The sequence below is a fragment of the Nesoenas mayeri genome (genome assembly GCF_963082525.1).
Source record: "Nesoenas mayeri genome assembly, chromosome: 14".
NCBI lineage: Eukaryota > Metazoa > Chordata > Aves > Columbiformes > Columbidae > Nesoenas > Nesoenas mayeri.
In genome coordinates, this window is record NC_137556.1 from 4,590,510 (window position 1) to 4,603,399 (window position 12,890).

Below are 12,890 nucleotides of genomic sequence, written 5' to 3' on the forward strand. Positions count from 1 at the left end.
TCAGCAGAGGATTGATCAGCTTCAGTGGGAAATCTGCGTGTACCTATATAGTTTTAGGATTGGGGAAAATATTTTATGTTGTAGCCATTGTTATTTATTGTAATAGTGTTAATTTTCAGACGTGTCTAAGCAGATCCACTGCAGAATATAAGGAGCTGGCAGGAATCATGGAGCCTTGACAGGCAATGCCAGCTAAGGATTTGGCTTAAGATCCCAGTTGCAAAGAATTTACAATGGTTGCAAGTGCACAAATAAGATTGCAAACCCTGAGCCACTTACTATAAGATCATATTTTATTGAAAATATCATAAACCTTATTCTATCCCTCAGGAATGCAATGGATAAATTACTTTTTAAATCCCTTTTGGAATTTTATATATAGGGCTTGGGGTTTTCTTGCCTTTAGTTTGATTTCAGAAAAACTTACCTACAGTGTTTGGTGCTTTCTTTTTCCCAAATTTCCATCTGTAAGAGCTCTTGAATAATTTATTCTGTGTTTTAATATCTTTCACTTAAAACACGCACAAAAATCTATTGCCTGGAATGCCATTCTGAGGAATGGTTTTAGGATACTTCAGACGTAACCTGCTCTTTTTTGTATTCCTCTTTTTACAGACAAAGACCTTGCGATGAGCTATGGACAGTTTTGCTTACTTTATATTTTTGAGCGTTTTAATCAGTGGTCAGCAAGAGTTGGAAAATTTTTCATTTACCTTTTTTTTCAATCTAATTCAAATGATGAAATTGAATTGTTGTAAGCAATCCTTTAAGTGTCCCCATTTGACCAACTTTGAGAGGCAGCAGCTTCCTGAGAGAGTTGAAGCAATGTTTGCCAATCCTTGTAAAGCATTTCACCTCTTCAGAGGCTAAAGCCTCTCAAAACCAAGAACAATTAAAGCGAGAGCCTTTCAGAGTGACTGGGGAATTCAGCAAAATAAATCAGAAATCCTCTGCCGTGGCTCTGGAGGCTTGCCTCATTATAAGAGCAGATCTATTAGCCCCCTTGCCATTGTCTTTCATTTCTCAAGTGAGGTGATTCTAATTAAATTAATCTGCATGTCAATCTATCGGTGATCAATCAAAAGGGCTGAGGTCCCCCTTTGCGGCAGTGTGCTTGCGGCTGACAGGGGCTGATAATGGAGGAAGAAATAAACTGTCGAGCAAAGTTAATTAGTCAACATAATAGGTGGATTAAACAGGAGCTGCTGATTGCTGTTTCACATGTCGAAGCATGAGGTGGGAGCTGAAACTGCAATTAACAGACAATTATTATATTTGGTTGTAAGAGGTCACATGAATAAACATATCTCTGTGGGTTTCAGTTTTTAATCCCTTTCCCTGTTTAATGTAAGGAGAAGTGTAGGTCATTTCTTCTTATTGTTTTAGTCGAAGTTCTCAAAGGCGACACGTGCCCCTGGCAAACCAGCACAGCCAGCTGAAGGCCAGATCTTTGGCTGGGGTAAAACCCTTGGAATGCCGTACTCGGCTGGGAAAAGGCTATGGGAGGGGATGACTGGATGAAAGCCAGGGAGGCTGTGAGGTTGCTTGGTCTGAGTGTGGTGGGAGGAGACCCGGTGTGATGAGCTCCCAGCTCTGCCAGGGACTTGCCCTATACATCCCTATGTTTCCTCCTTGATAGTTCATGACTCCATTGCCCTCAGCCTGAACAGGGATCTCCTATAGGATAATGCCTGCTGGGCCTTAAGGTTGAGATATGCCTTTGGACCCCTCTGAGTAGCTGGGTCTCCTGCTCTGGACCCAACATGTACCTGTTTGGCTCCTGCTGGGTTGGCTCCTCTCCCACCCCAGGCTGCTCTGGGGAGCAGAACTGTGGGATCCTGCCTCCAGGGTGGTGCTTCTGTCTCCCTCCCCTCCCCTTAAACCAAATCCCAGGTGTTGACATTGAGATAAGTTGAGAAACACAAATAATTCCAATGCTGCATGAATAGGGTTGTGTTCTCCAGATCAAGACCCCACTGTCAAGCGTGCGTGTGTACACAAATGTGCCTATATGTACTCCTGAAGATAGAACTCAGGAGAAATTTGGGCAAGTCCAACAACCTGTAGTGACTGTACTGAGAAGGGGAGTGGGGGGGACAGGGAGGCATGCAGCAACTCTCATTACAACTTCACAAAATATGCTTTTGTTTTCTTTTATTCTGAATTGATTCTCATTTGCAATGTCAACAGCTCTATCTACTTCAGCATGGAAACTGAAGGATAATTTAGGGTGAAACACAGCTGCCCTTGTATGCAGGGGAAAAAATACTTAATAAAGATCCTCTTGTTAAAATAATGGTTAACAGTGTGCCGTCTGCCATGCAGCTACAAACTCTGCAATTTGACTTAAAACTGCATCAAAAGCTTTCGATGCCAAAGACCCACTCATCAATAGCGTCTCTTGTTAGATTTGTACAGCACAAGCACGAGTTATTATGTGAAATAGCTATGCAATTTTCTACAGCTCCCAGCTGTTATTTATTTAACTGAGTTTATTATACTGTGTGCTTCTTAAAAAACATACAGATATATCCAAATTTACCTCTATTTTTCTCTTGCCTTTGCAGGTTGTGGTGTCTACAACAGTCAATGTTGATGGCCATGTGTTGGCAGTGTCGGACAATATGTTTGTACACAACAATTCCAAGCACGGGCGGAGAGCTCGAAGACTCGATCCCTCGGAAGGTACGCCTTCTTATCTGGAACATGGTAGGCATATAATTTTCATTGGTTGGCATTGCTACTTTAAATGTAGTTTTATTTTGTTTATTTCTCTGGCTTCTGGTTTCAAATTGTCCTGTAAAAGTTTATACCTTTGGGACCAGGTATTTTGAAGAGACTGGCCTTCAGACCAAAGCGGGAGTTTTTCAAGTAGGTCAGTGATAAACATAGTGAAATGACAAACCAGTAAGCAAACACAGGTGAAGAGTTTGTCCTGCGGTGGTTTGAGCTTTTCCAAATTGCCTTGATTCTTGATTGTGTATCAAAAGCATGTTGCATATATTCTGAAGGGATCAGCACCCAAGTTTCAGATTGGATTTCTTCTGTCTATAGAGAGCTGAGCTCTCCAGGAGATCCAGCTGTTTCTTTGAATTGCCCTAAATGAAAGCAGAGCCCTCTTGGAAATCCATCTGCTTACTCAAGCCATGGACGAGTGCTCTCCTCTGGCTCCAGCTGTGCCAGCTGAGGAAGCTGCTCTTCCCTACACACCACAGCTGCTTGTCTCTCCTCCCTGCTGCAGGCTACTCTCCACCATGGACATGCCGGCTAAGATGGTTGTCCCGTTGCTCCCTAGCCTTCTTCAATCCAAAGAAGTTCATTAAAGTTGAACCATTTAAGTAATAACTCTGCAAATCTACTTTATTTGTCTGAAATAATTGGAAGAGAAATGGTACAAGGCAATTTGTCCGGCTTTTCTGAAAGGACAGTAAAGCCCAGGAAGGGTGGGCTGGGAGCAGCCTGGGGGACAGTCATCTTTTCCGTAAGATCAGCTGATCTTGGAAAAGAACATCTGCTGGTGACTGTAGGTGCTTAAAATGGGAGTTGTTGAGTGCAAATGTACTTTGAAAAATATGGATCTGATTAATGTTTTGTTTTGCTCTTTGTCCTCAAAGCTGATGACTACTACTGAAAAGCAAAACAGAGGGCATTTCACTCCCCTCTCCCTGTTCCAGCTTGGTAGAATAGCTCTTTGTCTTCAAAGCTGTTTGTAATCCTAAATTCAATAGGTGCTTCCTCCCTCCAAGAGATGCGTATCCTCAGCTTCCATTGAAGTAGTTGAGTGTAGAAGATTCCAGTCCTTTTTGCTGGTTTGTTTCACAAATATTTGCCAAGGATCTGATGAATAATTAAATAGATTTTTCCAAAGAGTGTAAAGAAACCAGATAAAATTTTCTCTGGAAAAGCTAATGCCACTCAGAAAAAATGTTAACTAGATATGTTGAAAGAAATTATTAATACTGAGAAATGGGCAAATGTGTGGATTTCTACTACTCAGTGAATTCCTGTGGAAATAGCTTTCTATTCTGTTTATGCTTTCAGGCATCAGTCCTGCAAGCACTTATGCATATATTTAAGATTATGCACACATATGGTCCTGTTGGGATCAATGAGGCTTCTTGTGTCAGTAGAGTTGAGGGTATTGATAAGTGTTTGCAGAATCGGGTCTGTAGTTCACACTTACTAACCTAAAATTCTTAGCTCAGCAGCGTTTCTCATTATATAAACATAACTTACATCTGTATTTATTTAGCTCTAACTTTTTATGTAGGCTATGAGCCATTTTCAGCCATAATTCATATTATAGAATTTTTTTTTCATCCTGCCAACGACCTAATTTAATAAACAAACCACTGTTATAATTTTTGCTGAATTTTTGTAAGGAATGTATGAACTCTGTCTTTATTAATTAGCAGAAGGCAGAATGTTACAGAAGGAAACTTCTCTCTATTCAACTTTGTAATCTTTCCATTCAGCCTAGCCTTTCAACAAAACACTCCTATTTTTTACTTGAATTCCTACTAAAGTAGATGCCATATATTTTTTCTCAATCAGTGCATGCTTTTGGTCAAGGCAATACTTACTTTCTCATACATAAATATTCTTCTTTGCATGCCTGATGTAATAGCAAATCATTTTACTACAGTTATCATTCTCATTCCTGCTACCTGAGGGATTATGTTAGCAAAAAGAAACAAAAAAAGGTAATGTTATGCTTACATATCCACACAAACCCTAGTTACCGTGCCAACATTAAAAGTCAACATCTGCAAAATATCTCCATGTGTATATTTTGTGGGAAAGGTGATTTTTCTAATCTGCTTTCTCAGGCACCTCTCAAGCAACCTCATAAAGCAGCTAGTAAATTCTTACTTTTGAATAGCAACCTCTACACTACAAATTGCACTCATCCCAGTGGCTCGGTGGAGTCTTCCTTTTTAACCTAAATCCTTCAATCCAGCTCTCCAGGAATTCTATGCACACTTGAGTCCAAGAGACAGGAAAAAAAAAATCCACAAACTGTTTTAGATGTTGTTATTAGATGTCTGAAACACTTAATGAAAAAAAATAGGAAAAATCTCAGCTGGGCTTAACGCTATTGAATTTTGGGCAACCACCATGAACCTTAGACCCATTGGAACAGATAATAGTTTCCCCCACTGAAATTAATTTTTACTTTTAGTTGGAGTCCTGAGTTGGAGTCTTCAGGTTTGGAATTTTTATCTTGGACAATATCTTCAGGTATAAGTAGCAGAGACAGTTTGTTTGCCTTTCCTCTTTTCAGCTCTTCTGCCTCCACCAGGGGAGGCCAGATTGGCCTGAGCAGTAGCTGTAAACGGTGATATGCAAAGCTGGCTTAGGCATGCCAAGTTTGGCTCAGGTTTATTGCTCTGGTGAGCAACTTCTGATCACAGGTTTTTAAATACTAGGATCTAACTATCATATGCCCTTGACCAAATGTGTTCCAGTGTACTTTTCTAGACGTTTAACTCTTTAACACAAATATCTGATGGCAAGAGAGAAGAATGCCTGACTGTGTGCGGACCGGGGGAAGGGGAGGGGGATGCAGCAAGAAAGTGTGCTTGTGGCCTGGTTTAGTTAGACAATATCCATCTTATTTTCCCTCACAAAGTTGTTTTGGGACAACATGCTCTTAAACATGAAGTTGCAGTTTATGTGACACCTAAAAGAGACTTTGGGTGCCAAAAAGCTGGAAAGAACGCTTCACCTCCCAAGACACTCAGGAGCCTGGTGTCTCCACATTTGGGTTTTACCATTTCATTAGCAGGTAGCCTGGATTATTTCGGGGACATCCAACACATCTCTATTTATACCTTGCTTGTCAGACCGTAATATGAAAGTTCCTTGTCGTGGCTCATCTCTCTGAATATAGCTAGGAACCTACATCATGGTTTCGTATCCCCACACAGTACTCCTTGAAACCAGTGGGTTAAGAAGCCCATACTTCAAATAAATATATCCATCTTTCAAAAGTAATAGCTGGCAGAGGTCAATTATTTCATATATCTCTATGTGGTATAAATAGGGTAAGCCACGGTAATCTGTGGTTTTAAATAATTATCACTTTTTCATTCACAAATAGTTGGATCCTCACTTGTTTTATATTTATGGTAAACCAGAAAGCCAGTGTGGTTGACCTTTCTAAATTGTACATATATAGTAAGATGTATAATGTATAGCAAATAGGCACAAACCAGTAGAATATATTTCAGCTTGTAGTTCATCCCAGGGTGTCAATTTTAAGAGCAAAATCTTTCCAATGTGATTTAAGTGAGTAGCTTATGGAAGGGGGGAATTCTGGCAGGGTTTGCCACAATCCTTTTCAAGTTTACCAGCAGGAAGTCCACCACTGCAGATGTCTGCAAAGTTTCCAGTTTAAACTCTCATATCACTGCAAAGTAGAAATTCTTTTATTCCCACAAATTTTTGAATAGCTTTACAAGAATGTAAAGCCAATTGCATCAGTTTCTCTGTTATTTTTCCTCACTGGCAGAATGCAATGCCCTCGAAAAATGATAGTCCCCGAGACCCTGTCAGTTTGCATGCTCTAACACTTTATTATCTAATGATCTAATATGCAACAAGGCAAAGAGGGGGTGCTTATCACCCTGACAGCATGCCTAAGAGAAGTGACTAAATTACTTTATGTACCATTAGTGCTAGCTGCCACCGTGAACTCACTGTGAGCATTTATGCAAATATTCCTGAATACATTCAAGTGGCCTTGTCAGGAAGACGACTGACAAGCAGCTTAAATGCTTGGGTTTTTAAAGGGGCAGTTTATTTCTTTTGCTTTTCCTTCCTCCTCCTCCATAGAAGAGTGCTGAAGAATTAGGTGGTGGTGACATTTGCCAGCGATTTGGTTCTGGGTCAGCTCAACAGCAGCAACGGGGGAAAGATGCCGGGTAGAAATAGGGACAGATTATAAAATGTGTCAGAATTTGAAGATGGCAGTGAAGATAACCATATCCTGCCATTATTTTGTATGAAATATATATAAATCTAGTGTGTGTATGTGCATCTAAAATCAGTTATTATATAAGAAAGCAATTATTAGTGTCTCCCTTATACTGGAAATGGTGTGTGGCTGGATTATTTCATTCCTCTATAACGTCACCTGAGACTATGTTGTTTTAATTCGTGATAGTAATGAGTGATTCAGACCATTTGCTGTCTAGAGGTGGAAAACCTTCCACAGTAAGTGAAGAGTAGTAGTTGCTGTGCCTCAGCCGGGTATGTCAGGTGGATCTTCTCGTCAGTAGTGGGGTATTTTAGGAGCTTTTCTTGTCAATCCTGCCCATCCTGGGAAATCTGAGAGGCGACAGTCACCACAGCAGGCAGATGTACAGATTTCCTGCTAAGTTTTCAGATTTGAAAGCAAAAACGAATGCGAGGTTGTGTCTTAGTTGATTAGATATTTTCTATTTAGGTTAATAAAATGAAAGCTTTTCCTCACCTTATAAATTCTTTTGAGAGGATAATCTGGCTGCCTTTAAGGATCATTGTATCTAGTCTGACTGGAACAGAATTGTTGAGAATGGTCATTGTCTACCTTGAATTTAGCTGCATGTGCTGGGCGTGCCTGTTTATAATTCTTGATGGAGGCTCAGAAATCTGACTTAGTGACCTGGTTCTTGTGCTCTAAGTGGCTTGTGCCACAACATTAACCACTACATTTTGGGCAGTGTGGAGAGCCATGAAGAGGATGCCCCTAGCAGCTCCATTTTAACCACTTCAATGTATCCATGTTAGTTGATGAAATTGTAAATACAAGACACAATACTGACTGAACTGAAAAGTATTAGCAAGTTAAGAAAGCTTAGGCTTCAAAACTTGATACGTTTTACTCTTAGATGGTTTAAGTTCAGAGTCTGAATCAAAGTTAGGCACTACTGCATTAACAAACTGGTCAGGTTTAACCAAAGAAACTTAGAATCACAGAATCATTTTGAGTCCAACCATTAACCTAACACTATCAAGTCTGCCTCTAAACCGTGTCCCTAAGAACCTCACCTTACTCCAGTATCTTTTAAATACCTCCTGGGATGGTGAATATTTGGGTGGAAGCACTTGTTTTAAGTTAGTGCTTCACTTAAGAATGTTATCGTGATAATGTGAAAGATATAAACGCACAAGCTTTTTCTGCATTGTATCATTCCATACAGAGAAATGCAGTGGGCTTGATTTATTATTTAGAAGGGAAATAATGAAAAAAAATATTAGGATTCTACCACTCTACTTGAGGGGATCTTGTATGTTATTCTGAGTTACGTCTGCTTTCTAATTTATTTTCTATGAGGAAAGAATACCTAGGGTTGTTGGACATCTCTATGCATACACTAGGGAAAAAATGTGACTTTCAGAACATTGCACAACATGGATAGTAATAACAGTAAGTGAGCCTTGATATACTGAAGGATTGCAAAACTTCAAACTGGAAATAATTTTCTTTACTTTTGCCAAGTTGTCTTTTTCATATCAGTTCCTTCATAAATGCAGTGAGTCATATATTCAGGCAATTTTTTACATAATGGCTTGTTATGTGTTCTTGGAGTTTGACCTCACTGAGTGTATAATATTAACCTCTTCGCTGCCCCATGGACCTACTGTATGTTTCTAATATAAGTGAGCACACCAGGGCTGAATTAGTCCCGTATGTACACCCAGATGGAGCTAGAGCATTTTTGCCTCTCAAGAGACCAAAATGACCAGAAAGTTAAGGTGCTTCACTTCAAAGATTTTGTAGATAAAGACTCCAATACAATTTCAACAAGATTTTAACTCTAGGGGCCACTGAATTAAGTTGCCCAAACTGTGGCAGGTTTTGTCCAGGCTGCAAATGTTAAGTCAGGACATGGTATCTTCTTAAAATTATATGGGAGGTCAGGTAGAGGTTAAGGGTTTGAGTAACTCCTTACCCAGGAATTGCTGGTGGATGCTGTGCAGGAGGTCGGGCTCTGTGATCAGAATGATCCCTTCAGGAGCAAGATCTTAGGATCCTTTAGCTTAGCAAAACACAGCAGAACTCAGATTCATACCGCTCCCATTTAGGTGGCCAAAACTGTGTTAACTAAATTATGCGTCTCCGAATTGTGCTGGTGTTTTTCAAATCTCCACTGGAGCAGACCAGTTGTCTGCAGGCCCAGACCCCCGCTACGTCTTTGGATGTTACTGGGAATTTCACAAGAACTGGGTGGGTGGGTGAGTGGGTGGAGCTGCCCTTCTCATAGCCAGTCACGGCAAACAGAAAGCAGAAAATCTGCTGTTTCTATTTGTCTAGGTCATAAATCAGCCACTAAGAAGAGCTACTCAAAAGCTTGGAATATCTGGCTGCAGCAATTTTGATCTTTCAAAATTTATTTTTAGTCTGAGGCTTAAATGAAAACAACTTTCAAATTATTTTCTGAGAGGCGCACTCTTAATGGTTGATTTGGGTGAGGAGATTCCAGATTTGAGTTCTGCCATTAGGCTGTAGGTATTTAATGAAGTTGGTGGTTTGAGTTTGTGATTTTGGTCATTATTTCAAGATTATTTCATAACGTATATGTACTAACACTGTTGCGAGACGTTTGGAGTATCCAAGCCTTTAATAAAAAGGGTTGCTGTTAAATAATGCCCATGGAAATACCTCCTGAAAAGTCAAGCTTGGGTACTCCAATTACCACAGTTAAAAAGAATTCCTGCTTGACAGTCACTTATCAAGGATCTAATGTCACGTTTAATTGAAAAAGGGAAAATATGCTACAATGGAAGTAGGAGACATCTTGATTTTGAAAAGATAAGGTGTGGCAGTTCCTACCCATGAGCAGCTGCCCTTTAAGTTTTTCAGATAAATGAAAAGTAAAACAGCCCTTCCCCCAGAATATCTAAATGATGTCAAGCTGCGATGTGTTGTTACCCTCTATTGTTATGAGGATGTCATCAATTCACAGAAAAATAACACCTGGATGAAGATAGAGCACATTTTGTGAATTTCCCAGAGGAGCTTTCAGAACTGCGCTCCCAAAATTGCCAAAAGAAGAAAACATGGGGAAAACTGTCATTAAAATTTGATGCAGATTTGTGTGAAAAAAAAAAACACCCCACCCTGTTTTGTTACAGCAAACAGATAAGGGAGAAAAGTTCAGATGGAAATTCTCCAACCACCACAAGACTTGACTCTTATTTGAAGAATTAGACCAAGCACTTTCTGAAGATTTGAGGTTTCTCTCCAGACCTCAGAGGAATCAGGGTACAATCAGAGTACAGTTATGCCAGTAGAAAAACCTGAACTACTGTTTGGCAGAAACTTCACAGCTACCAGTGCAGGAGAACATTTAGTAGCACTCAAATAGGCAATGAATATTCATAGATAATGAACATTCATTACATTTCAATTTGCTTTGCTGGCCACAGTGTCACTAATACAATGGCATCATAGGGGAGAAGAATTACATTAGGGTGAGATAAAGGTTTGAGAGATACTGCACTGTGTGGCAATGAAGTTTTGCCAGAGGTTGTTTTTCCAACCTTCCAAAATACGCATGCCAGCAAATTACAAAACATTATATTATTGTTGTATGATTATTATTTCTGAACAAATTCCTCTATCTTAGCTTTTATATTATAGGATGCCTTCATTGTCGTTATGCTGGGAAAAGGTGTTTTTTTCTCTCCAGTCCCCTGCTGATTTGGGCAGAGTACAAAGGCAAGGATTTTGTGTATTTTGATTTGTAAATGAAGACCAAGAACTGGTGATCTTTTGAGAACTCATCTGGGTGTCGTAAAAGGTCATGATTATCAAAGAATGGTGTTCACAGCAGTTTGCAGATACCCGGACACTTTCAAATGATTATCAAAGAATGGTGTTCACAGCAGTTTGCAGGTACCCGGACACTTTCAAATATTTCACGTTAGGCACCCTGGTATTTAAATACCCCAGAACAATTGGTGATTATGAAAGGTCTCTGTTTTTCTTGAACTTATGTCCAAAGGTCTGAATCAACTGAGTGCTAACAACCTGAGGATTAAGGTTTTATTTAGATGAAGATTTTCTTCCAAATGGTTGTTTAGAATATTCCGATTAGAATGCTTCACAAATAAGGAACTCAGTATTTTTTGCATCTGAGGCTGTACATCTTCTCATAGAACTGAGAGAAGGCCAGTGCGAGCATTCAAGTCTCTCTCGTACTGTCTGATGTGGCGCCTGCCAAGTGTTTCCCCAGCAAAATGAGTATTTGACAAAGCTCCTCCATGTCTGAGGAAATGAGTTAATAGCATAAACCAGGAAACTGATGCAGAAAGTGGAACCGACCACAGTGGGATGTTTGGAGTGGTTATTCTAATCTGGGTTTCCATGTGAAAATTATTAATGTTAGTAGTAAAGAACAAAAATAAACTACTAATAATTAATATTGGAATGGAGACAGGCTCTGTGTTTGGCCCAAATCCAAATACAGGATTTTCGGGAGTGCATGGCATTGCAAATAGTCTGCTTTCATTACAGCCAGTAAGACAACTTCATAAAGTGTTTTTTAAAATCTTAGCCCAAACTGTTTGCTGAGCATAACCAGAAAGCTTTGTGTGTCACAATTAGTCCTTTCTGCTTCCCACCTTCATTCCATGAATTTATGTTTCTCTTTCTGACAAAACAAATCTTTAGGGTGAAAGTGACTGTAATATAAGCGGTGCTGGTTTATGACCTCATTGAGCAAAGCAAATAGAGTTAGGAAGTTTATTAAAAAGATCAAGAATGAAGTTTTATGAAAAACTTGTCTGAAACTTAGCAGTTTAAATTTATTTCTCAAGAGGAATTCAAACATTTAGATCTGAAAGTTAAGGTACAAGTGAGATGCTCAACAAGATACTGTCCTTCTAGACGCGGATGTTTAGGACTTTCTGAACTTCTGACCCATTCTGTGAGTCAAGTGCTCACCCAAAAGTGTGAACTTAAGGCCGCAAGTGGGTGGTTAGTGGCATTTTTTAAACTTTGGCTACATAATTTCTATGCCTGTCTGCCAGGTATTTTGAAAATACCATTAGGTGCTTACTGGAAGCACTGGATAGCTGGGTGCTTCCAAAAATCTGCTCCCAAGTACTGCAGGAACCTGTGTGCTTTTTACTGTGCTACTGTTGAAGTGTCTGTTCATAATGAGAGTATAAGGAAATTCAAAAGTAATTATGCTTGGTTAATACCTTGTCATTATGGTTTTGTAGCAATCCTCTGAGAGTTTTTTTATCAACCCCATGAAAAAGCAAAGTGTGTTTCCTGCCAAGGTCCCTGTTTGGGTTGTGACATGGCAGCAGGCGTGCTAGATCTCCCCTGCTCCTGGAGACCGAACACACAGCTCGCATTGCTGAGCGCTGAAATCCCGGGCTTGCGTATGGAATTCATAGGTCTGGTGTTACCTGATCCATGTGGAGGGGAAGGCCAGTGCTTGGAGGTAAATCGCAGGGCTGACCACAGCGCTGCTCATCTTTCCAGCTGCAGCTTTAGTTTGAGGGTTGGGGTTTGAGGTCACGGCGCTTTCCCGCAGTGTGTTCAGGTGAGAGCTTCGCTCAACTCCCCAGGCTCTTGGAGGAGATGAAGAGGGGGGGGAAATATGTTTCTGACCAGGTTTGGTGCTCTGAGGCACTGAAAGGTAAAACAACTCTGAGTAGGGGCCCTTTAGGGAAAAATATCCCCTTCCTGGGACCATGACGTTGAAGGCGGTGGCGAGCGCTGCCTCCTCATTCAGCCCCGAGCCGGAGCAGAAGTGCCTGACGGAAAGCCAAGGGTCAGGTGTCTGCTCAGTATCAGCTGCCAAATGTTTCTTACGAGGTTGCTTCTGGCTGCTTCCTACCTATGATACCACCTTGCCAAGGTCCCTCGGTCCTGGCAGGAGCCAGCA

The 12,890-nt window shown here is 40.4% G+C and overlaps 1 protein-coding gene across 10 annotated transcripts in view; it reads left to right on the forward strand.

The window, feature by feature from the left end:
• Positions 1–12,890, forward strand: part of EBF1 (EBF transcription factor 1) — a gene marked incomplete at its 3' end in the record, with an annotated part of 270,160 nt that overhangs the window by 177,683 nt on the left and 79,587 nt on the right. For 6 of the 10 annotated variants that reach the window (XM_080353088.1, XM_080353089.1, XM_080353085.1 and 3 more), the window contains exon 8: positions 2,568–2,709. In XM_080353088.1, coding sequence (XP_080209214.1) covers positions 2,568–2,709 — 142 coding nt within the window. The remainder of the gene's footprint in view (positions 1–2,567; positions 2,710–12,890) is intronic. The other 4 variants (XM_080353090.1, XM_080353091.1, XM_080353092.1 and 1 more) reach the window with 1 other exon arrangement.